The sequence below is a fragment of the Phoxinus phoxinus genome (assembly GCF_949152265.1).
Source record: "Phoxinus phoxinus genome assembly, chromosome: 5".
Classification (NCBI taxonomy): Eukaryota; Metazoa; Chordata; class Actinopteri; order Cypriniformes; family Leuciscidae; genus Phoxinus; species Phoxinus phoxinus.
This window is the reverse complement of record NC_136880.1, coordinates 17,763,967-17,791,061: the sequence shown is the minus strand read 5'-3', so window position 1 is coordinate 17,791,061 and position 27,095 is coordinate 17,763,967. Positions and strand designations below refer to the sequence as shown.

The 27,095-nt window shown below is 38.1% G+C and overlaps 1 protein-coding gene across 3 annotated transcripts; it reads right to left on the bottom strand.

Annotated features, from left to right (window-relative positions):
* Window positions 1-25,785, bottom strand: tbl1xr1b (TBL1X/Y related 1b). 3 transcript variants are annotated; one of them, XM_079612412.1, is made up of 16 exons: window positions 25,144-25,785; window positions 22,670-22,730; window positions 19,767-19,867; window positions 18,580-18,725; window positions 18,292-18,502; window positions 16,874-17,006; window positions 16,146-16,287; window positions 15,955-16,018; window positions 15,776-15,873; window positions 15,627-15,687; window positions 14,495-14,616; window positions 13,150-13,224; window positions 12,906-13,033; window positions 12,610-12,775; window positions 8,622-8,723; window positions 1-2,112 (listed from the first exon to the last, which is right to left on the bottom strand). In XM_079612412.1, exons 3-16 carry the CDS (start codon window positions 19,822-19,824, stop codon window positions 2,086-2,088), a joined length of 1,533 nt encoding a protein of 510 aa, XP_079468538.1. In that variant the 5' UTR covers window positions 19,825-19,867; window positions 22,670-22,730; window positions 25,144-25,785; the 3' UTR covers window positions 1-2,085. The 3 variants fall into 3 exon arrangements, with proteins under 3 accessions (XP_079468538.1, XP_079468539.1, XP_079468540.1); XM_079612413.1 differs by having other exon boundaries at window positions 22,670-22,734; window positions 25,144-25,215; XM_079612414.1 differs by lacking the exon at window positions 22,670-22,730 and having other exon boundaries at window positions 25,144-25,442.
* Between the last annotated feature and the right edge of the window lie 1,310 nt (window positions 25,786-27,095).

The window sequence follows — 27,095 nt, the reverse complement described above, 5'->3', positions numbered from 1 at the left end:
CTACTATCAAAATATATTTTATTCTGGACTTTTCATTTGATCAGACTCAAATCACAATAGTCAAATCAACATCGCAGTAAGTGATTTTTGCTGGAGAGTGAGCAAAATAGAAAAAAAAAAGAGAGAGAAAGAGGGAAAAAGTCGATTAAAGATGATCTAAAGTGAGACAAAAATCACTGAACAAGTATTTGCAATGCATGGTCCAAGACGTTCCGATATGCCCATGTACGTGCTTTTGCCGAGCGCTAAAAACAACATTAGAATTACAAAAGATTTTTAAAGTACAAAAATTTCAAAGGGTTGTGGACACAGCAAGCCGAGTGCTAGGTGTTGAGGACCAAGAGAAGCAAACGCTTGCGCACACACACTGTAAAAGGTAAATCTCTTTAAAATTAAAACATTATAAAATCCCATTCCACTGTCATAGACAATATAATAAATAGCACATTTCCGTACAATCTACTTGTTTGATTATATTAGAGCAAGCTTCAAAATACTCATCTCTTTAAAAAAAAAAAAAAAAAAAAATCAGGATATTCTTAGGAGGGGGATACAGATTACAGTTGATCCATGGGGAAAGAAAGGCATTTGTTAGCATTTTGGACTATTATATATGTATAAAAAAACAAAAACTATTTCATTAGTTTAAACCAGCCGCCTCATCCTCTAATAATGATCTGGTTCATTCAAGTAAATGTTTAATGTCACTCAAGTAATTTCAGTCCAAAAAGATAAAAGATGTTTTAAGTGCTCATAGGATTTCATAAGGGAGTAGGTCTAAAGTGCTGAGAGGTGACATGAGTATGCTGGGTAAAAGCTGCTTCTCTGGACTATGACTGTCTAATGGTATTTTATAAAGATGCGTGACGGCGTCTAGCAAACTCTAAACCAATGTGCCGTTACCCCGACGAAACCGCGCTGCGAGAAATCCAAAAGTCAACAGAGTTTACGTTAAAATCAATCCTTTATGACCGGAGCATCCATACGGACGCCTCCCATTTACAAACAAACAAAGAAAAAGTTAGCGAAACGGCACCAGCTCGACCTGACTTCGGACTATTGAATTGAACGAATAAGTCTGACTGACTGATAGTGAATAAAAGCCAAACCGCACCGACCCATAGTTCTGTCTCTCGCGTGAAGCCGTTAAGCTAAGGCCGTTACGGTCACACGCGCGCACACCAAGCTCAAACCTCTATAGAAAAGCAGGAAACGACAGCAATACGCAGCACTAAAAGAAAGAGCATCCGATGGGAGGGAAATGTAAGCGAGCCGTCCTCTAGGAGGAAGGCGAAAGGAAAGGAAAGATCCGCTGCAATCAACAAAAGGAACGAAATAACCCGATAGCTGTAGTTTTCTGTAACAGAACAGTGAGAGCGAATGAGCCGTCGTGTTTTTAGGGTCGGCCTATCAGACATTTTAACCGTACAGGCGTTTACCCATTTATGCGCTGCGAGTTCAGTTTTGTCTTATCACAAAGTTGCATAGGTTGTACAAAATAACACAGGGCATTCGCATTAGAAAATATAGTTGAGTAATTTAATAGGCTTTCTGTACTCGTAGAACTCTTAAAAAAAGAAAGAGAAAGAATCAAATTATCTCTCAAAGTTTGGCAGAAAAAAAGAAAAAAAAATCCTTGAGCACATTTTTTTTTTTTGGAGAACAGTTTCCAAAAGTCAGAGCCACTAAACGTACAGTGCCGATACTCGGAATTGTCAATATCATACAGCCGTGAGTTGGCCATATTCCTCTCTTTAGCTCACGCGGTTTGGCCTAAACCACCGATGGAGGGCTGACGTGTGCAATATGCGCACGACAGCGGCGTGGACCTCAGCCCTCTGGGTTTGGAATGATGAACACAGGAACTAATGAGGGGTGTGTGTGTGTGTGTGTGTGTGTGTGTGTGCACATGCGGCGTCGAGCGAGTCTGTATATAACAGTCCTTGTCTTAAGCGTCACGGGTCCGTGTTGTGATGGAGCTGGTCTGGCACCTCACGCGTGGACTACAGCAGTGGATGATGGGACAGTCGGTAAATTTGGCTATGCACACATTCAAAGTCGGTCCATGGCTTCCCACAGGCAGTGTCATTTCCTTAGGTCTAATACACAAACCTGAGATGGGGGAAGAAAACAAGATTATGAACAACGGGCAGTAAAGGTAAATGTTACACTTCCTAAAAATTAGAGCTGCACAATTTTGTTTTAAATCCAGGTTTGCTGTGCTTGTTTTTTTAGGGCTGCACAATTTGAACCGACATTTTGTGATTGTGTATCATTATGGCTATAAAACAACAATTCAATAAATACAAATCAAAACGGTGCTAAATAAAATACAAAAATATTCCTATTGTAATATTTCCCTGCAACGTAAAAAATGGTATTTAAAGTGGACATGACATGAGAACTCAAATTTGCATTGATCTTTTGACACACAAGGTCTTTGTTCCATTAAAACATCCTGCAAGTTTCAGAGCGCACAACATCAACTCATAAACAAAGCGTTTATTCAGTCAAGCTCTAAAAACCAGCTTGTTTTGACATTGCAGAATCTGTGACCCAAGGTTATCATAGTGTTGCATTTTTAAAATAGTTTTTATTTTAATATTTCCAAATTTCCTATACAATTCAGTTTTGTTTTAGTTCGTTTCAGTAATGCTTTTATTTTGTGAACAGCTTTTATAGATTTAGTTTTGGTAATTATATTTTAGTAGAGTTAACAGAAACACTTCCATTTTAAATACATTTAATTTCAGCAAAGTTTATAGGTAACTCTTGTGCAAACCTCTTAATAATACAAATAAAACTATTGTTTGAGATTGAAAAAAGAACCAAACAAATGCAGGTTAAAAGTACAAATTACTCAAACTCATTCATATTAAAGATGAAATATTGTTAAATGTGTGGTGTATAAGAAAAATAAATGCATATGATTAATGATTATGGATATTCTTTTATTATTATTTCTATGATTAATCATTTCAAACGTATTATTCTTGTATTGATCCATATATGCTTTTTGTCTATTTTAATATCATATACTCATATTCATGTGTTCTATTCAGACCAGACTTTTAGCTTATTTCTACTCTGACATATGTTTGTGGGCTAGATGTGCCATCTGTTCTTTCCGTTTTCTGCTCAGTGTGGCATCCTGTCTATGTGTGGTAGCTATATCTTGCTTTTAATTAAATTTCACATTTAGAGATGATTACCTTACTTGGAATTAAGGTACAGCTGTATTTGCATAATGGAGACGGAAATACTTCTGCTTCTCGGGGCTGGTTCACACAAAGCATTTTTGATTTGAAAAACGTGAGACGCGGGCAGTGGAACGGGGGAAAAGCGCAAGGTCTCGAGACGCATCTTTTAAAAGTTTAACTTATTTTAACTTGAATGCCGCGTTTTTAGAAAGTAGTGTCATACATGTCCGTCTAGCACGCGTTTACATTAAGAAAATATAGTAGCGCAGTGGAATGGAAAAACGTGGTTTTCCGGTAGGCTACAGGATGAGAGCTTATTAATTATCAAAAATAAATAATCGTTTTCGTAATTATTTCAGTTTGTTTTTCAGTAACTGTTGTTAGTTTAATTTTTCATTTGTTGAAAATTTGAAATCTCTATTTTATTTCAGTTTACGAAAATGTTTTTTTTTACCTATAATTTTAGTTTCAGTTTTTGTTTACCAAAATAACCTTACGTCACACATGCAAAACATTTGCATATATGACTGTCTCCAGAGCCGACATTGACAAATGTGACCCGTGCTGGCAAAAGTAGTCGGAAAGCGCACGGGCTCGTTACGAGCTACATGCAAAAAGAAAATTTTGGTTGAATTTAAGGTTTTCACAAAAATGCTCCACATAGCAATTACACGTCTAAAATATCTTTATTTGTACGTTTTCTGAGGAGTACTTTTCCTTTGTTTTTCTCTGCTCGCTTCTCGACGCCTGGCGCTTCCTCTCAGCATAGGTTTGGCATCGTTTTAAAGCGCAGCATTCCAGCTTTGTGAATATTCATAGCGGATTCTCGATGGCATTAGTCTGAACCAATGAAATGATTTTCAAACTCATGCTGATGTAAACAAAACGACCTTGCTCGCGCTGATTGACAGATCCGAAGCGTGCGCACAAAGGCTGCATTTACACTGCAGGTCTTGATGCCCAATTCCGATTTGCTGACTATATCCGATTTTTTTGACGACCCGCTTAAATCATCTTTTAAAAGTGACCCGTATTCGATATTTGCATTTACACTATACACTGCCGAAACAACCCAATGTAGACGTTCTGACCCGGGAACATTTATTAAAACGATATGTCAAGTTATAAAAATAACATTCTGATTAATTTCGGGTGGGTTGCGTGCGGGTGGATATGATAAATCATTATTAGGCCTAACGAAAATATTAACTACATTCTCTAAAATATGAGCATGTTCCATATTCATTTATTTCATTTATTTGTTTATTTTACAGGGACAGTGCTCATTGATTAACAGTAAAATAACTGTAAATGAGCCAGAGTTAACTCAACAGGCTAATTTCATCTGTTGTCCCTGGCCAGTTATTATAAGGCAACCTAAAATCCTAAAAGGCGGTGGGGCCTTACTATAGCCTGGGTTTCCCCAGACTGCCTTTGCGCAGCGCGATTTTATTCTCGCTGAAAGGCAGTCTGGAAACCATGGACCTGATTTTCGCCTCGTTTAGGGAACCAATCACAGAACGGGGAGGGAGCAGCAAGACGATGACGACATCTATGCGACACAACTAAGCAGTTTGTTTATATCTATGGAGTCAACATGGCAGCAGACGCGAAGCTACCTTTTGATGCAGCCTTAGATATTGTTCTAAGTAGTTTAGAACGCAAGTTTATTTAGAAAAAAGAGCAGCTTTTGGCGTCTATACATACGTCATCTGGTATAATGGAAACGATTGGTTATGAGCTACGTACAGGTGCATTTGATAGACATTCTTAGCACCCAATAAACGGCGCCGGGCATTCGTAAACCACGTCTCAAATACGAGAAAATGCGCATGTGGTTCCCAGACCCAAGTCTCAACGAGAATTGGGTCTGGCGTCAGCCAGACTAGCCTTACTATGCAATATCTTATAGACTAGACAAAGATTACTGCAAGTGATCAAGTTTTCCCAACTCAAAAGTCTATGGGTATTTAAAATTTGACAAGTGTGAAAATTATTAGGTTTCTGCACTAAAACTTTAAGAGTATGTTTATAAAGACTTTCAAGTGACATCATAGTAGACTTGTTAGCTTGTGCACAGCTTGTCAAACAATATGTAAAATGCGGGATAATCATGGCATTCATATATATCATAGCAGTTTCAAAGGTGAATGAATCCCTAACAAATCTAAAATTACTTAAGTTAAATCTAACTCGTTTGCACATACTTTTGACATGAGTTCTAAAACAGAGATTCGAATCAATCCAGACACCCAGATATTTGTATTCAGTCACAACTTGCTAATTTTGACCTGATATCATCATGTCAGGGTCTGGAACACTACATGGTCGCTTTGAAAAGAACATGCTAACCGTTTTACCAACATTTAACGTTAGACGTGATCTGTCAAGCCATGCTGTGATATAATTCATTGCCCTGGTTAATTTTAAAGCAGCTTGCTGTTTTGTGCTGCTATGTACATAAATAACAGCATCATCAGCATATAATAAAATGTCTACATCAGGACAAACCAAAGGCAAATCATTAACAAAGACTGAACAACAGTGGCCCAAGTATAGATCCTTGCGGAACACCAGTATTATGTGTATAACAAGTAGATTTATGATTTTGGACCTTTACATAATTTGTTCTTCCCTTTAGATATGAATCAATCCACTTAATGGTATCATTAGAAAAATTAAAAGAAGCTAACTTGTTAATAAGTATTCCATGATTTACAGTGTCGAAGGCCTTTTTAAGGTCCAAGAAAATTGCTCCCACAATACCACCCGTATCCATCATGGATTTAATATTTTCCAAAAGGAAAAGGGTAGCAGTCTCTGTTGAATGGTGAGCTCTAAAACCAAATTGCATAGGATGCAGGCTAAAATCACTGTTGTTCAAATAAAAAACTATTTTCTCTGAAACCCACTTTTCCATCACCTTAGATACAACAGGCCGATACAACATTTGGTTTTGACTTGGTGTGTGCCAAATTTAGTGTTATCACCAGGGATTTCAAGGTATGATTTGCCAGCACGGGTCACACACAGTTTTACATCATCACACCATAGGCCATTAATTTAACGGCTAACATTTGCATACCCTGATTATGATCATCGACATGTGTGATGTGGCCTATGGTGTGGTGAATGGCCCTGAATGGCCTATAGCAGGGGTCGGCAAGTAAGTTTGCCATCGGGCCCCCAAAAAATTTTGTCACTAGATGGCAGGCCAGAACATAGTCAAATGATAATTTAAGAAATTAAACTAGCTCTCAATTCATTTCAAAATGAAACATTGCTGCAAAAACTTTCTCGTACTTTTATTTTGAAGGCATAAATCACTAAAGACGAAGTGATTGTGAGTAAATGTTACTGTCATGACAGATCTATTTCAGAACCAGCCACTATCAAACTAATCTGGCTGCGGGCGCGGGACAGATATGATCGCCTATTGCCGACGCCTGCCCTATTGTGTCAAAGGATTATATGTTTGTTTGGAGCATTCGGCTTTGTAAACGAGGCACAGTGTAAAGGAGAGTTCACAAAGAAACTTTTGTTAAAAGATGAAGCAGCCAACTGTATTGTATCTGACAGCAGCTGCATCATAGAATGAAAATATGAATAATGAAATGCAGTTTCTGTTTCCCATCATAACATTTCTGGAGATATATCCAGCTGCAGACCCGCAGCACCACCAGTTTCAGAACCCCAGCGCCAGAACCGGAAGTGAGGGGCGGAGTTATTTACAATGAGACAAGCATGTAAACGATGACAGAATTTTCACTAATTTGAAGAATGTTAACCCTTTCACACGTAAGTTTAAAATATTCGAATTGACCCCCCAGCGTGAGTTTTTCAAGGCGACCGTTATTTAGAATCTGTCACTTTATGGTTTCCATGGTGACGCGTCACTGCTTGTCACGTGACACAGCGCAACCACAACACAGCGCTGAATGAATGATGATCTGCTTTTATGTAATTTTTCCTTTTTTATTCTAAATATTCATTACTTTAACTTACATATTTGTTGAGTCTCTTTTCTGTCTCTGCTTACTGAAAAAGGTGTATACATTGTATAAGCTACCTGACTAAACATTGGGGATTAGTCTACAATAACTACAAATTAATTTAATATATATTCCTTCTGGAGATTCCCGAATGTTTTATTCAAATATTTGACTTGCTGTATCCACATTATAATATAGGATCTACAGATGTACACTACTCTGCATTGTGAAAAGCCAGTGTCAAGGTCCAGCACACTTCTGAATGATTGGTGACAGTTTTCATAATTACTTTAACAATGGTGTGTGTCACTTTACAATAGTTTGTGGCATTTTCTCTCATGCTAGTTTACAATTATTTGAAATACCTGATTGGTAAGTGTCAATTTGTGGTGCACAAACAACATACTCCTGCTTGTAAGTAGTACCACTTTAATAAGAACATTTTACTAAAATAGCTAAATAGTTTCTATATTCTTGTATAGTTACAAATGACAGCTTAACTGTCCTATATACAAATAGAAATAAATGTGTTATCATAACAACTGTATTTACAATATGTAGGTAAATACATTGTAAAAATTATTATAAAAAAAGAACCATAGTAAATATAAATGCATACAACGGACCACGATATTAAAAATATGGTGAAGCCCAATGTTTCTGTACCTTAATGTATCATTATAACATACGTATAAAGTATGATGTTTCGTGTGTAATAAAAGTATACCGTTCGTGTCTAAGCAAATTACGCTCCAAAACGCGTTACTCGGTTTAGAACGTAAGCTCCGCCCCTTACTTCCGGTTCTGGCGCTGGCGTTCTGAAACTGGTGGTGCTGCGGGTCTGCAGCTGGATACTATAGCATTTCTGATAGGAAACAGGGTTCCTACTAGGCTTGCTGGGATGGTCGGTGTTACATCACTTGCCCACCACCGTCAATTTGATTTTTAAAATATTAAATATCAATAGGCCTATATTATTCCTTATTCGGTTCTATGCAACAGAATCAGATTTATAGATTTTTTTTGACCAATTATCATAATAAAGTATAGTCCAGCAAAGCTATTATTATCAGAGCTTGTGATCAGATTTTTTACACATTACAAATCTAAAATTACAATACGGAAATTTATTGGCAGCCTCAATTTTTTCATTCTCAAACATTAAATCACTGAACTCTTATTTTGACAAAATGTTAAGGAGTCCTTAAAGTTGATCTTTTGTTGATAATCACTTCTCACTACAAGCATACTAAAATACGCATATATCAGTTTAATTAAATCACGGACTTTGTGATTTACATAAATCACACTAAATAACGATTTCGGTTTTATTTCAATAAATTGTGCAGCTCTACTAAAAACTATAAATGGCTTTCAAACAGATTCAGCTCATGCTGTGTCTTCTCATCTTTGCACCACAGAAACTCACCGATCCGTCCGATGCACTTGCGCCCACTTTGTCCCCAGTGGAGTTCCAGCATACTTCAAAAATGCCCCCCGTCCCTCTGTAACTGTTGACTAAAGCACCGCTCTGCAGGGGACAAATCGAGACAATGCAGCATAGATCAATATATCAGCAACGGAAGATTCACGTAAATCTGAAAACTACATATTTTTTAAGTTTGAACATACTTGATTGACTAGTCCAAAACATCAGAAATTAGTTTGTACACAAATTTAAATAGTGTCTACATAAGGTATAGAATTATAAGAAAATTTAAATAAATAAAAAAAGTAAAGAGATTTTCTTAGGGACATAAGGTGTAATGGCTAACTGTTAAATGTGATCTTTAACAAATCTCTAAATGAATATCCACTTTCATTCTGTACATTATAACGTTTCATTAAAATAATTTAGCCTCATTAAGGCGAGACAGTACAGGTGAATAAAATAATAGATATCACCATGAAACTTCCTCAGTTGATTACTTACACAAGTTCATTAAAAAAATGTATTACAAGTTTTAGAAATTTGTATGTTTAATTATGCAAATTATGCATTATCTCATTAAATATGCGCAATTTTGCATATATTTTCGGTAGATAGATCTGAACATATGATAAAGCCAGGTGCAAAATTCTTTTTTCACTTTGATTACACACAAGAGGAAAAAAGATGTTCAGAGGGATTTCAGGAGATATGCTTTCATTACCTAGGACATCAAAATATACTGTCCATAGCCTTAAAAAATCGATTTTCGCCATATTTTTTTTAATTAAAATGTCACATAAACCAGGCCAGGAATGATTTATTAACAAATCCCTCTGAACATATCTTCAGAATACTGCTAAGTGTATAACTGGAAAGTTTGGTGTACTTGTGTGCTACATAGGCTGAGATGTGTCACTGGAGAATGACAAAAAACTAATTTTGAGAAAAAGGCATTTAAAGATTTGTAATGTAAAAATTCATACTTTTTTTAGAGGAAACAACTATTTACTGACACAATATCTCATCAAATCATTAGCAACAACAATACAAACCACCTAAATCACATCAAACCTTATAAACACAGCGTGGAGTGCAGTAAGTGAGGAGACAAGAGACGGAGATGCGTCGAGTCAACTTTACTATCCACTTCAATATAAACTATCATCAGTACAGCGAGTGATATCAAAACCAAAACACAACGTCAAAACTGGAACTCGTCATCATTTGTACCTCCCCTTCCTTAAAGGTACAGTCCCTGGTGAATGTCTCTTTCAGACTTCCTTGTGGGTCACTACAACAGCATTTATGGCCTTTGACTGAGCAGAAAAACAGTCAAAAAACACACATCTAAATGTCAGAGCGCGTCACGTGATGCATCTGAATGAATCAGGTTGTCAGAAATTGACATCAGCCAATGAGATTTCGCTTTTAGAGTTAAATGCCCATTGTACTTTCACGATTGGTTGCTGATAAAAATGACCATATTTGCATCCGACAGCATTGTACAGAAGAGAGTTTTCTAACGGTGTGTGTGATTAAATGGAGCAGACAGAGATCGCAGAGCAGCATGTTGATTATTGATATTTGAAATCACCAAAACAAACGCGCCCCAACCCAAAAGGAACAGACCCCTGATCTTGGTTCCTCCAACCCCACATTCACGTACACGCTATGCAACACAGGCAACGACTATGGCGGAATCTGCTTTACCTGCCGTCCAAGGGTATGATGTCATCAATTTGTGTTACTATGATACTTCAATCTGGTCAAATGTCTAATAGTCATTTAGCTCCTCTACTCCTCTTCCGATGGCAGAGTCATCCCTTACATCCCAAATAACAAACACCATGTTCATGAACATGACACAATAGTCCAAGTAACTAATATATTACAAACGTGACAAGATTAAGGGGTTATAGCGATCACTAAAAGGGAACCCAGCTTCTATAGAGCTGTAATCTCTCCAGCGCGGGAAAGCTTCTGCGATATTAACGTGGGTCTTGCTTGATCGTAACCCTTCTTTTTAAAGTGATATTCCCCTGGTCTTTTCCTCTTTTGTGTTTTCTCTGCCATCTCTCTCTTTCTATAATCGTTCTGCTAATGTCTGTCTTGTTCGCTGAGCTCTCTCTCCTCCAAAAGTTTATGTTGCCGATAACCGATATATAGAAACAATATTTATTTAGAGTTGTATTTCTTCTGTTTTTGACAATTATAACAGCACTAAAACTTATTTAACACTTGAAATACTGTAATTTTAGCAATTTCACTCCCTACTTACATACAAAACACACACACACACACACACACACACACACACACACACACACACACACACACACACAGTGGGGAGAACAAGTATTTGATACAGGTCAAGTATTTGATCGCAGGTTTTCCTACTTCAAGCATGTAGAGGTCTGAAATTTTTATCATAGGTACTCTTCAACTGTGAGACGAAATCTAAAAAAATCCAGAAAATCACATTGTATGATTTTTAAATAATTAATTAGCATTTCATTGCATGACAAGTATTTGATCACCTACCAACCAGTAAGAATTCCGGCTCTCACAGACCTGTTAGTTTTTCTTTAAGAAGCCCTCCTGTTCTCCACTCATTGCCTGTATTAACTGCACCTGTTTGAACTCGTTACCTGTATAAAAGACACCTGTCCACACACTCAATCAAACAGACTCCAACCTCTCCACAATGGCCAAGACCAGAGAGCTGTGTAAGGACATCAGGGATAAAATTGTAGACCTGCACAAGGCTGGGACGGGCTACAGGACAATAGGCAAGCAGCTTGGTGAGAAGGCAACAACTGTTGGCACAATTATTAGAAAATGGAAGAAGTTCAAGATGATGGTCAATCTCCCTCGGTCTGGGGCACCATGCAAGATCTCACCTCGTGGGGCATCAATGATCATGAGGAAGGTGAGGGATCAGCCCAGAACTACACAGCAGGACCTGGTCAATGACCTGAAGAGAGCTGGGACCACAGTCTCAAAGAAAACCATTAGTAACACACTACGCCGTCATGGATTAAAATCCTGCAGCGCACGCAAGGTCCCCCTGCTCAAGCCAGCGCATGTCCAGGCCCGTCTGAAGTTTACCAATGACCACCTGGATGATCCAGAGAAGGAATGGGAGAAGGTTATGTGGTCTGATTAGCGCTTTTTGGTCTAAACTCCACTCGCCGTGTTTGGAGGAAGAAGAAGGATGAGTACAACCCCAAGAACACCATCCCAACCGTGAAGCATGGAGGTGGAAACCTCATTCTTTGGGGATGCCTGCAAAGATTTACTGCAAAGGGGACAGGACGACTGCACCGTATTGAGGGGAGGATGGATGGGGCCATGAATCGCGAGATCTTGGCCAACAACCTCCTTCCCTCAGTAAGAGCATTGAAGATGTGTCGTGGCTGGGTCTTCCAGCATGACAACGACCCGAAACACACAGCCAGGGCAACTTAAGAAGCATCTCAAGGTCCTGGAGTGGCCTAGTCAGTCTCCAGACCTGAACCCAATAGAAAATCTTTGGAGGGAGCTGAAAGTCCGTATTGCCCAGCAACAGCCCTGAAACCTGAAGGATCTGGAGAAGGTCTGTATGCCAAAATCCCTGCTGCAGTGTGTGCAAACCTGGTCAAGAACTACAGGAAACGTATGATCTCTAATTGCAAACAAAGGTTTCTCTACCAAATATTAAGTTCTGCTTTTCTGATATATCAAATACTTATGTCATACAATAAAATTAAAATTAATTACTTAAAAATCATACAATGGGATTTTCTGGATTTTTGTTTTCGATTCCATCACTCAGTTGGAGAGTACCTAATGATACTAATTACAGACCTCTACATGCTTTGTAAGTGGGAAAACCTGGAAAATCGCCAGTGTATCAAATACTTGTTCTCACTGTACATGTTTTTTATTACCAGATACTAAACGATCTTTAGCCACGAGTAACCATTCGATAAACGGCCTATAGTACCTGCGTGTTCCAGATATGGACACACTTGTCGAAGGAGCCGCTGGCCAGGTGCCGCCCATCTGGGCTGAATGCCACGCTGTAGACGGGCTCCTGGTGTTTGGTCAGCGTGTGGATGCAGGCGCCACGCTCTGCGTCCCACAGACGCACCGTTGAATCAAACGACGCGCTGTGGGCAGAAAATACGAAGAAAAAACAACTGCTCAATGTGTATAAACACATACACGCATGTAAAAACATCTGAAAATGCAATCAAACTGATGTTTAAAAAAGGACTGGTGGCGGCTGGTTTTATGCACCTGGCCAGCATGAGGTTGGCATTGGGGTTGTTGGTTTCAGGGCCAGTCGGGCTCCATTTGATGGTGTAGATCTCCTTACTGTGGGCTTGCAGGTCATGAACACAAGTGTCCTGTTTCATGCTCCAGAGCTATTGTTCAATACACAACATTATTATAATACGCACTCTCAATGGACAAAAGCATACACAATAGAAAACTGCCAAATCTTCAAAATAGAGATCACGGTAGGTTGTTTGTAGCTCACTTTTAACGTCATGTCATCAGAGCAGGAGGCCAGGAGATTCCCTGTTGGATCCCATTTGATTGCATTGACTTCATTCTGAGGATAAGGAGTACAAATAATCAGTGACGTAATCGGTTAAGCATGCTTATTACACGGCTCTGTGGAATACTTGATTCTGATTGGTCAATTGCGCGATCCAGCGGTATATTACTCGCCGATAACAACCGGTGAAAACAGATAACAGGCTCATCCGGGTCACTGAAGTCAGCAGCGCTACACGCTTGCAAGGAAAGTTTTTTTCTTCGTGGATGTTTTGCGTTTGGTGATCTAATAAAATATTAAAACTCAGTCCAATCAATATTTTGTGTACGGTTATTTATTATGCCATCCAGTATCGTGGCCTCGCTCTCTCCTTTCATACAAACGCAGCCGTTCTAGTTTGAACTTGCCGCGCTAGCAACTGCCCTCTCCGCGGAAGCTTTGCGTTTAAAGACCTAATAAAATATTTAGACTCAGATCAATATTTAGTGTCTAACTATTTACTTATGTGGCAAGTAGCTCTGCGGAGATCATGTGCTAGATTCACATGGAGTGCATAAACATAAATTTACTTTTATTAAGTAAATAAAAGTGAAATTTGGATAAAAGTGTCAGCCAGATGCAGAAATCTAAATGCATTTCAATATTACATTCTCAAAAAAAACCTATGGGAACTTCATATTTCACACACAGTAGAAACTGTTGCAAATGTGTATCAAATGCTTAATGGTTCCCCAACAAAATATTAAGCAGCACAACTGTTTTTTAACATTGTTAATAATCATAAATGTTGCTTGAGCATCAAATCAGCAAACATTTGAGGAACACATTGTAATGCATTTCATGATGTATTATTTCAACCATAATAAAATTGTTCTTCAAATAATTCTAACTTCCAAATAAAATAAAATGTAGATATATTTAAAGGGAACAGATATGTATTTTTATATATGCAGCAGCCTGCTTTGTTTTTGCCACCATCAATTTATTAATTCAAAATGTCCTTTATATATTTGCATACATTATATATATAAAAAAAAACTAAATGTATTTATATCAATTTATCTACTTTTTATCCTTTATTAGGATGGAAACTCTTTTCCTAAATTAAACCATTTGGTGTCCAGATTTTTTAAACATGCATAAACATGCATTTTTGCTAAATGTTCAATAAATTGATTTCAAAACATTTCGTTTTCCTGACTTGTTTCCTATGTCAGGCTTTACAGGGTTAAGATGTCACTTTTAGTATTTCAGGACACCGAACAGTCAATGCAAAAAGTAGCATATATTATACACTATATTGGAAATGATGTAAGTGTCTTACTGTGTGGCCCTGGAATGTTTTGACCGGCCTGTCCTGGCCCAGTTTACACACGTGAATGCACATGTCCGTGCTGCAGGAGGCAAACGTGTTGTTGCTCTGCCAGTCCACGTCCAGAGCCGGAGCTGCAGGGGACAAATGCAAAACACATCATTCTTAACGATTCTTTTGAAATGAGCTTACGTACAACTGACACGTTTGGATGACACGACCATCCCGGGTGGGGGTTTAAGGGTGTGTTCACACTTGGCCGGTTTGGTTCGATTAAAACGAACCCTGGTGCGATTGCTCTGTTAGTGCGGTTCATTTGAATAAGTGTGAACGCTGCCCATCTGAACCCTGGTGCGCATCAAACATCAAGATGGGTCTCAGTTCGCTTTCAAATTAACTCTGGTGCGATTCGAATGAAATATGAATACAACACGGATTCATGTAAACGAATCCAAAAACAGGAAGATTAGACCCTAAAAGTACAGAAGGCTCAAGCGAACATGTTTTTTTCTCGTCATAGTCGTGATGTTGCCCATCACAGTACACTACAGGCATCAGAACCGCGTCTCCTCACAGCAGATCTGTGTTTGTGTGTGTGACGGAGGGATTCCTGCCGCTGTTTTGACTCTTTTACTCATTTTATAAGCTCTTCACGAGCTCTCAGCTGGTCAAAATACCATCATATGTGGGTTACTACGCACATACAATGAAGAGCGCATTTATCCCAAAACACAGCATTGTTTTGGATGTTCGGCAAGTTGCGAAATAGGCAATACGTCATAAAAGCTGACCAATCAGGTTGTGAATGTATCCCTATGCCTTTAGGTTTGGTGTTAAAAATGCCAATCTGAACGCTAAGCGGACTAGGACTAAATGTTTAGCAAACCGAACTACAAGTGTGAGAACACACCCTAAGAAAACCCTAGCTGCTCTTTGCACCAAAACTCTCTCTCTTTTCTGAAGGTCCTTCGGGTCACATCCCAACTGATATGGCTGCAAAATCCTGTCATGTATAGTTTTATTAATGTGCATTGATCTGTGTATTTGAAGTGTTTCCCCCCCTGTTCTCGACTGGATTAGCAAGAATGTCAAGGTCCGTCGAGGGAAAATGAATGTCCTGCTTGTGGTCCTTTTCTTTACTCACCAGAATGGAATGGAAATTGCTGTTTGGCCTCTCCTGTGTGCGCGTCCCAAATGATGGTGGTCTGAAAGGTGCACATTCCCATTAGCATCTCAACTTCATCACATCAGCTTATCAAGGCAGAATATGATAAGCACACGATTGTACTGTACCTTATCAACACCAGCGCTGAGAATGAAATTTCCTTTCTTGTTCCACTTTAAAGCAAATATGGGACCTTTGTGCTGGCCTAGTGTACTGGCAAGATTACCTAACAGTTATGGGACACTGATTAGATTAACAGGATTATGAAGTTTAATTAAAGTTAACGATCGAGTTAATTGAAGCTCACCATCTTTAGTCCATATCCTTGCAAAGCCATCATAGGATCCTGTCGCTAGGAGTGTACCTTCACTCTGCCCAACATGAGAGAGAGAGAGAAATATGAATTTGAATAATTAGTTTTGTCTGTGTAGTGTGTGTGGAGAGAGGCTCGTGCTAGCAGGGTTACTATGATTCATAAGCGCTAGTCCCAGCACTCACATTCCAGTCCAGTGAGGTGACGTCTTTGTTACTGGGTACGTCCTGCCCCCCCTCCCGAATGCAGTGGCGCAGCACCAGCTGAGTGGATCCTCCCGCGCTGCTCTCACTCAGGTTCCAGATCCGTGCGGTCGAGTCTCCCGAGCTGATGGCAACAACCAAACGCAGAGAGAATCAACCCATTTGAAAAGTATCATGCAGAGAATTGTTTCAAATTCACAGGTTTAACCCTTAAACACATACCTCGGGGTCTTTACTGACCCGGGACGTCATTCACTACCCTCCCCCTCATTAATTTTTTTAAGTTAGACATGAACCTTCTTAGTATTTCTCAAATCTATTCAGGTATGTAATAAAGTATATATTTTTCTGCGCATCAGTTGAGTTTCTGATGACTCAGTAAGTGCAATTCACCTTTATTCCTCAAGATGGCAATGTCTGACAAAGATGGCGTAATCGATTTTGAAGACAGAAAACTAATGTTAACAAAAATACAACCTTTGATTTTAATAATGTATTAGTAAATGTTGAAATTAATATTTACTAAGATGAATAAATGCTGTAGAAGTATTGTTCATTCTTAGTTCATGTTAACTACGGTAGTTATCGGTTGTTACAGAGTTATAGAGATATATATTAGATATAGATCCAGGTCGCTAAAGACCCGATTATGGAATAATAATTGGTGAAATATTTATGCATAAAGGGTTAAGCAGTAGCTAGACACTGACCCAGAGGCCAGCAGGTCGCTGACAGGGTTCCAGGCACAGATGAAGACCTCAGACTCGTGGCCCCGCAGCACCATGGCTTTGCTGGCCGGGATCTCCACCGCCCTGTCCACCTCCATCATGTCGGAGTGGTGGTCTGTCAAAAGAAGAGGCACTTTCAGCGCTATGTGACATTCATCCTAAACCCAACCAATACGCATCCTTCATTCATGTAAACGAGCAGCCATGGTGCAGCTTTTTGTGTTCCACAGAAGAAAGTCAGTCACACAGGGTTGGGTCTATTTAACCCCATGTTAAAGTCTTCTTAAAAAACCTTGCGTTGCCAAATGTGTTCAGGGTTAGATTGTAACAGTTCGCAACAAACAACCAATCATGCAATGAATGGCGCCTGCCTCGTTAAATATTCATATTCTTTGTATAGTCTCAGACTCTTCCACCCCCAGCATTTTATTTCAGCGTTCAAGGGAAAAATCTGAATGTGCTAACTGGAGTGAAGAGACGGTTTTATTCAGGTCAGTGTAGTTACTGTTAACTAAAACTAGAGTTCTCTTTAATTAAAAAAACTGGAAAAAAAACTGAAATAAAGTCAAATATAAATGTTAGATTAAAAACCTATTCATATTTACAAATGTTTTATTGGCAACTAACTGAAATAACATAAATAGAAGATAATAGTAATATTGAGAGAAAAAAACTAATTTAAACAAAGAAGACAAAAGCACATAGCAAAATAGCCAATACTTAAATTATAACTGAAAATATAAAAATAAAAGCCTAAATAATACTAAAATAACACTGGTTGTTCAAAACATCAGAAAGTGATCAACTGAGGGTGCAGTCAGCAATATAAACATGACAAGATCTTCATTTAATTAGGTCACATGATACTGTGTTCCTCCAATCAATGATATTGACACAGCAAATCTGCAAAGAACATTAACCTAGGGTTTACAAGCGTGCAGTGTGAAACCTCACAACGTGAAAATCCAGGATTCATTCCTAACCCTAAAATTGATTCCTAAAGATTGAACGGTGTAATTTATGGTAACACTTTATTGTGATAGTCCACTTTAGACACTCTAATAACTATAAGTAACTTTGCAACTACATGTCAACTAACTCTCATTAGAGTATTAGTAGACTGGTAGGGTTAGAATAAGTTGACATGCATTTGTAAAGTTACTTATTGTCAGTATAATGTCTGTTGGGGAATCATCACAATAAAGTGTTAGCAGATATTAAGCAGACAGTCTACTACTCAAATGACTGGTAGGTGACAAGTAGTTACAAAAGTTACTTGTCTATCGAAATAAAGTGTTACCCAATTTATTTTTTGTGACCTCAAAGTCACAGATCGAGCTGTTTTACGGTCTTAATGGTATTTCTTTATGACAGCACTATGTGAGCTGCTGTGAGCTTACTAGACAGCGTGTGGGACCCGTTCTCCTCTCCATTCGCCGTGTTCTCTCCGTTCTTGGCAGCGGAGGCCGTCGTGCCGCTGGAGGCGGCGGCAGCTTGTTGCTGAGCCATCTTATCCTTATACACCTGCTGCCTCGTCTGCACCACGTCTGGCATCACCGCGTCAATCAACGACAGCGACTCGATCGGCCGCCCGTCAAACAGCGTGCCGTCCTGAGAGCAAAATCACGTCATCTTCACGCATGTATAACGGGGAAGCTGAGAAATGTGGTACTGGTACCAGTGCTGACCTCATTGATGCTGACTTCAGCCTCCACGTACTGCAGGCCTTTCTGGAGGATGGAGATGAGGGCAGCAGGGGGCACCAGAGCGCCGTTGATGTTGGACTGGCTGATGTGGCTCTCTATGCCAAAGGTGAACGCTGAGTGGGAGAAGCCTGCAGGGGACGAGAAGACCCTTCTTGTTACCATTTAGGAACAAGTATTGAGTGAGGTCAAAAGTATTGGTACTTTGGTACCAAGTCGACAAAGAAATCGCAAAAAAAGTGTTTTTCTGCATTCCTGACCCGATATGGTTGACTAACAGGCGTAAGGTTTCAAACTGGGGTTATTACATTTAATAATTTAGCAGACGGTTTTAATACATTTTTAAATACATTTTTATTTATTCGTTTTAGGTCATTTAGTTACTTTTGGCAACTAGCTGAAATAAATTGTTAAGGTTTTTAGTTGGTTTTACTTATCGATAATGAAAAACAAGCTGGCTGCAGTTAAGTGCTCACAGTTTTACCAATTATCCATAAGTAAAACCATAAAAAAATTATTTTCATAACATAATTACAACATTAAAAAACCTTAACATTTTATTTCAGCTAGTTGCCAAAAGTGACTAAATTACCTAAAACTAATAAATAAAAATGTATAAAAACTACATAAACACTACAAAAAAACTAAGAAATAATAGAAATTACTAATAAAACTATAATAGTATATAAATTATATTACAAAAACAAACTAAGCAATAAAATTGAAATTAATAATAAAACTATAATAGTATATAAATGATATTACAATCACAGTTTCAAATGCGTAATTGTGCATGTTAAATAGTTAAGTTAAAAAATAGTTTTTATAAATGGCACTGGTATTAGTTCTGACAACTGAGAACTGACATTTCATTTGGTTATTAAAACTTACTCTTAAAGAACAGCACATAAAACACTACATTTTTACATTTCCTGGAGAGAACGTGGATGATATTTCCTAAAACACACTGTCAAGATGCTGCCAGGGAGTTGCTATTGTCCTGAGTGTTTGTATGGTGCACTGGCCGGTTGTTAGGTGGTTAAACCATTAATTAGTTCTTTGGAAATAAACATGGCAGGACAAAAACAACTAGCCCTGCATGCGATATGAAACAGGATATTACACCGAGCTGTTAACTGAAGGGAAGAGGGTCGATGAACACACACACACACCTGACTCTTGCAGGTATCTGTACACCAGGAAATTGACCTCATCACTGCTAACGCTCATTTTGGATCCTGGGTGAACCAAGAGGTCAGGGCGAGAGTGGAGCCTGGAATAACAAAGACATGTTTTCTGTTACTGTTCTTCACCAACAGCATATAGAGCATCAGAACAACAGAAAATAAATTACTTTTAATCAGAAGGAATTCGTTAAATTGATCAAAAGTGACAAAAAACACACACAAAAATACAGTTAAGTAAATGCTGTTCTTTTGAACTCTGTTCATCAGAGAATCCTGAAGTAAAAATGTTTCCACAAAAATATTAGGCAGCACAACTGTCTTCAACATTAATAAGAAAATTATATTCTAAAACAATTTTAAAAACCTATTTTTACAGTCATTTATTAACAAAAAAAAGTCATGCAAATTACTTAAATTCATTGTATCTAAGGTAGAATACATTTTCACATTTTTGTTTTTATCTATTAGCTATTTATAATTTTGTGAATTTAAATTGACCTGCTGCTTTTAACTGTTTTTTATATTTATCTATCTATCTATCTATCTATCTATCTATCTATCTATATATATATATATATATATATATATATATATATATCGATTGTTTTGTCTAAAATGAAGACACGATTCTCCTACGATTCTGAAGGGAAAAAAACTAGAGGTTCTGACAAAATGTTCATAAAAAAGATATTAATTTGAACTAAATTAAAACAATTATTTGAATTTATCATTCATAAAGACTTGTTTCTTTATTGGATGAATCCGCGTTTGTGAATAAATCTTTTAAATGAATGATTCAATGACAAACACTTTTGTAAACACCAACTTGTCGCCACCTCCTGTCGTAACGATAAGCAATACAATACAAGTGTCATGCCCAAAACTATAAACTTCTATCCCGTTACTTTAATGTTTGTATTGTAACACATAAATAATAATGATGTGTGGTTGAAAGGACTGCTTGTGAAGCTGCTTCACACTGTACATTTACATGGCAGCTGCTCTCTCCGGATCCGCGCCAGTGCCGACGCAGATTTGAATGTTGCAGTGTGTGATGATCGGAATTTCAAATCGTTGTCATTTAGGAATACGTTAAGTATTTCCTAACACATACTTGAGTGTATCATTTTTTTGTAAGCTGGCTTAATTGCCCATGTTTGCATAAATTATGTGTTTATATGTTGATTATTTCTTAATGCCTCTCGCAGAATCTCGCTCACGACAACAGTAAAAGAAGTTCAACTTTTAAAAAAAACGCGTCTCCTGTTTTTAATGGCAAAAACGCATTCTGTGTGAATGGCCGCTAATACTCTGTTTTGCCGCAGTTATGGTTTGACTGGTCTTTGAAATTACCTGGCTCAGATACATCATCTGTTTAAGAAAATCATCACATGCCTGTTTAAATTAATACATTTAACATTAAATTTAATATTCAGCAATAATATTGATCTGCCTGCATTGACACCATTATATGAGCTGAACTGAGCTGGACGAAGACATTGCGGTTTTCTCCAGAGCGGCTATATATATATATATATATATATTAAAAAAATTAACTAAATGAATAGCTTTTTTACAACAATAATGAATCATCACTGAACCTCTGCTGGACTGTGATGCTATTTTCTTCTGGAAACAAACTTTGTGGCGTTATTTTCCTGTTATCACTGTAAAGCTGCTTTAAAACTATATGTATCGTAAAACGCGTTATATAAATAAAGGTGACTTGACTGTATCCAAAATATTCCCAAACCAGAAACCACAGATCTTTTTTTTGTTGGTCCTTATCAGTATATTATGGGATGGTTAGGACACCATGAATCATGAGTCCATCAGAGGCCACTGGGCAAATTTGGCCAGGATGCCAGGGTTAAACCCCTACTCTTCTTTCGAAGGACATCGACATGGGATTTTTAATGACCACAAAGAGTCCGAAGGACTGTGCTTTTTTTACAGTATAGTCTCTCCGTCACTACACTGGGGCGTTAGGACCCACACAGACCACAGGGTGAGCACAGACCTGGCTGTTCTTGGCTAAACTTTCTCACAGGAGCCCTGGGGGAATTTTCCATCCGCTGGAGAGAACTGTTAAGAAGCTACACTGATGTTGTGATGGGAAACAAGAGTTAAAGAGTTAGTGTTGAACAAGAGGGAATGATCCAGGTGTACGCATTCATTCAGCTGCTTATTTCGGTCTTTAAGCCTCCTTCACAGTCTCATAAGCCTTCACGTATAACAGCAACCCATCATATGATGAGAATCCCTGTTGTTTACGACGCGTCAACAGGTTGCCAATTCACAATCAAATAAAACGGGCTTATACAACTTAATGAAAAGGCTCTTGAGCCGTGTAAGATCAGACTGGCTAAATGTCTTCACTCTTCACACCACTATTCTCTTATCCTACACTCACAATAAATCACACAATCCAGTACATTTGTTTACTGAAGAAAACAACAACAATTTGATGATCTGATCGTGCCGCAATACGCATGTCTAAAGATCATTCATCTCAACAGCCGGGTCACACAGATCACGTTTTCCCATTCCACTGCGCTACTTCTCCATTGATTTTCAATGTAAAAATGTTCCAGGCCGTTGCGCTCGCGTCTCACGTCTTTTGCAGTATCGCGCGCACGCCAGCCGCTCTAAAAACGAGCCGCTTAAGTTAAAAATGAATTAAACTTTTAAAAAAATGTATCTCTAGACTTTGCTGCTACCCCCCTGCACTTCACTCCCCTGCAAAAATGTGTTGTGTGTGTGAAGGCGCTTTTGGCAAGCTACTTTTTAAATGCAATGTAGGATATTTCAGACTTCACACTGATTTCATTTTTTGGAGGGTAAAATTTAAGACATTGATGAATTAGAAGGATGCGGCACTGACTCACCATGATACCAAGTGATATTTAGATGTTCATACTCTTGCCATCCATGGGAGCACAGGCAAATCTGCCGGTCAATAAAACATTGCATTAGTTATAGTCAGATTTACAGTCAGCCTTCTCCCCCCTCTATAATTAGCCAATAGTTGAACAGAGTACAAGTGTAAAATAAATGCTTGGTGACAAAGCAAAAATTTAGATTTGACTAAGACCAAATTTAAAAAAACAAAACTGCCCCAGAAATTTGGCAACTTTCCAGGTTTGGTGATAACTTTAACATTCCCGGAAATAACCGAATGCACCACAACTATCCAAAATATGTTTCGAGCACAAGCAGAAGGTAGACCATTTGATTTGAGAAAGAGTACCCCAATCACAGTCATTAATTATCAATTTTAGATAAAAATAGCACCACTGTCATGCAACATCTACACATGATGATGATGATGATGTGCATTTTATTCTAAATTCTAATCTTATTTTATTATTTATTTGTTTGTAATATTCATTGGTTTTATTTTCTCTCAATTTGAAAACCCCTGGTTTAGTGTACAATCCCCCAGTTTTTGTTCTCTGTAACTATTTACAAATTCTGCAAGTGTATCATACACTTGCATTGTACGTCTGAGTGTTGCCAGACGTACAATGATTATTGTATTTGTACGATCATTTTGACCTTTTGTACGATCAATAATGAAAAAATCCCATAATGTACGATAATTTCAGAATTTTGTGACACTTCAAATGATGGTCGTTGCAATCATAGGGCTTCTATACTCATTGATGACTGGCTGAGGATCCTACGTCTACCGCCATGATTGTGAGGATAACGTGAACGTGGTGTTACGCGTGTCGTCCATCTTTGTGTCTCTCGGCCAATCATCGTGGAGAATGACTCTCTCTCACAAGTTAATGTTATTTTTGTATATTGTATACAAAGTTGTATTACATTAGCAAGTCATCTCTGTATGTTTGCAAGAAGAAAAAGGAAAAAACGTAAACGTTCCTGCCGCGGTGCTTAGGTCAGTTTTTTTTCCAAGCGGAGGTCGATATTTTGGCAATAAAGTATTTTTTAGGTTGTGTCAAAAAGTTGTTGGTCTAGCTGTACTCTGTAACGTTTGACGTGTGTACAATAATTTCCTTCCAAATACGATAATTTTGAGCTTCTGGTAGGATACTTGGACATTACCAATCTGGCAACACTGATGATGCCTAGTGTTTTAAAATCCACTGGGATTTTGGCGAGAGTTACCCTTTAAAGCAGTCGTGCAGTGTATGAAGAAAGACCTAAGACAAGTTCATCTGTTACAAAGCATCTCTTACTGAGGACACAAAATCCCCCCTTTTAACTATCAGCTATCATGAAATTATGCAATCAACTAAAAGTCCTTGCAAGTCTATACTAAACAGAACAAGATATACAGAGCAAATACTTCTGCTTTATGCATCTTCATGGTTAAACTATATGCGTCATTTTGTAATTGGTTCATTATGTCCAACAGATCTATTAAATGTGTCTCTACACACAAACATTAAGCCTTTTTTCAAGATTTACGCTATTCAATTAACAGTACAATTCCATTCAATTGAATAACCCTTACATGTTCATATTATGAATTAATTTTAAATGAGTAAAAAAAACTGCAGCTTAATAAAACAGTTATTAGATATAACAATCTTAATGGAACAAGGGAATGGACAATTTAGTTTATGTGATTTGTATTCATAAAATAACTAAATAAATAAATGAAAATGTTTAAATTTAAGTTTAAGAATTATTTAAAAAAACGATTACTCATTTAAAATGATTCATAATATGAAAGTACTACTTAATTCAACTTGATGGAATTTTACTAATAACTGAAATAACTGAAAACTGAAACTGAAAAAAAGGTTTTGTTTTGTGCATTCACGTCTTAACCAGTAAAATACACAATTACCTTTCCAGAGTACTTATAACAAGCCATTAATTAAAGTAATTAAATGCCTAATGCAATGACCATATTTACATCGCAAAAAAATATCTGATCTGAACATCTGTCACGCTAACACGACCGGAAGCGCAATTACATGTCATTCGATTTTGAGCTTACGGCTAAATCTGCGCATGGTGGGCAAACGTCACCGGAAACAACAAGACTCCCCGAACAAGTGCAAAAATGAGCGATTCTAGTTCCAGCACGTGGCTGCTTCCATAGCAACGCAGCTAACTACTAGTCGGTAAAATACATGCTAGTTGTTGTGGTTGTTGTAGTCAACGTCCATCTCGCGTGCACACACAGCGCGAGGAACCTGAGCGCCCATCCCCCACCGCGCGTGCGGCCACACGCCATGCACTTTCACTCTGCAAAATGAACACTTTTAACGAGTTATAAGCGCACTCCAGCTATCTAAAACGCGAACGGAGACTGTAACCGTCAGTTCGTGCATAACTAGGTGCTGATGTGTGTTATAATGGGCGAATGAGAGGCTCTTCTTACTCGTGCCGTTGCTTCCACTCTCACCAACCGCTAGCTTCTGAAGCTAAAGTGCTGAACAAATGTGCCACGGCGCCGACGCAAATCCGGCAGAAGGGTATTCCTCGACCTTTCCACTCCACAATCTCACTTCTGTCCTTGATTAATATCTATTTTCCTGTGGTCTGCATTAAATATAAAGGAATAGAAGAAACATTTAGCAGCTTATGGCCAGCCTAGCGCTTCAGAGGAAGCCGACGGCCTCAGACTAGCAGTAGGGCGGAGACTTTCCACGCGAAAATGAGGTAGCAGTCTCGTGGGGCCTCCTTCCAATTACAAAAAACTGAATAATAAAAAATATAAAAACACCCCTCAATTATATCAAAATTATGTAACGTTATAAAAAAAAATTAATGTGAGATTATGATTGTGAAAGCTAAGTGTTTTGCTTACATCAGTTTATTTGTTTGGCGGCATTAAATTATAATTGGAGACATGTGAGATTAGAATTACGCATTGTATTTCGAAAGCAGCTATTTCCCAAAAAATTATTACAACAAATCGGAGTCATGAATGATAAACAGCAGAGTTGACCGCCCAACCCCCACCGAGCGCTGGGACAGGCCTGTGTTTGGCCTGGCTGGGCACTGCCCGCGATCTCGCCACACCCACAGTCTCCTCCGCTCAGCCGTTCAATAACAGACTGACATCATTGGTCTGCGTATTACACTGCTATTTTCAATCTACCTTAAGTATTGTAAAAGCATCGCAGTTGTCTTGTGACTTACAGTCAGCCTGTGCATATTAGAACTGTTACCCATAAATTGCAGCAAAATGAATTTTCAGCTGCAGACTATCAGAAACCAACTACTGCCTTGATCATTATTTATTATCAAAGACCATACTTGTACATAATTTTTGTTCTTCATGATGTATTTATAAAGGTTCGTTTTATATCAGAATATTGTTATTTTATATTTATTTTTTATAAATCACCTTATTTTACTAAAATTGTATTGTATATTTCCTTGTCGTGTTATTAGGCTACTTGTTTTGTGTAGCCTACGCTTTGGCAATATTGTACAACACAATCCTGTCGATAAAACACGTTAAATTGAAACACACACACACACACACACACACACACACACACACACACACACACACACACGCACACACACTTGAATATGTGGTCTACGGGGAAACAAAGACCATGTACTACTTTTTTCTTCATAATGTATTCATAAAGGTCCGTTTTATATTAGCCTATTGTTTTTTTACACTTATTAATTACAAATAACCTTAGTTTAATACAATTTAATTGTAGGCTATATTTCTTTGTCTTGTTATTACTTGGCAGTATATTGTATTTATATATTTATATGTAAACACAATCCTGCCGATAAAACACGTTAAATTGAAACACACACACACACACACACACACCTGGCCTAATTTAACTGATAAACCCACTGTACAAAGCTTCCCTCCTCATCTGAGAGATGATGACACAACCATGTAACATCTCAAGCCATCTTTGCTTGCTGGAAAGATGTTAAAGGATACGACTGAGGAGGACGAGGTTTACTCTCAGCCCATGAGATCAGCCACCAGCACACGTGCTCTCCAAGTGAATTATTACCTGACAGATCATAATCCATATATCATTTGGGTGTGGTGTATGAGCATTATGGAAGGAACACATTTCAATCTGGACAGGACACCACTAAACTTCACATAAACTGTAAACCTGTCCCTCAAATCTGATGGTTAAGTGGAATGTTGTTCCAGGATCAACAAAGATGATGATCCAGGAACATGTTGCACTTGGTGAAGTCACGTTCACTTGTAAAATTATTTATAAGGTACAACAATGTTGGACATCTTTGGTTATAATCGTGATGCTGGAGAAAAGCTTCTTAAATGCTGAATGTCACAGTGCCAAGCGAGCAATGATTGGATTATTGGATTTTATA

Coding starts and splice junctions, on each gene's coding strand:
- tbl1xr1b (XM_079612412.1), bottom strand. CDS start 19,824: ATGAGCGTTAGCAGTGATGAGGTCAATTTCCTGGTGTACAGATACCTG. Junction 15,688..15,775: donor TCAGCGCTGGTGTTGATAAG/GTACAGTACAAT, acceptor TGCACCTTTCAG/ACCACCATCATTTGGGACGC. Junction 12,776..12,905: donor GCCAACCTCATGCTGGCCAG/GTGCATAAAACC, acceptor TTCTGCCCACAG/CGCGTCGTTTGATTCAACGG.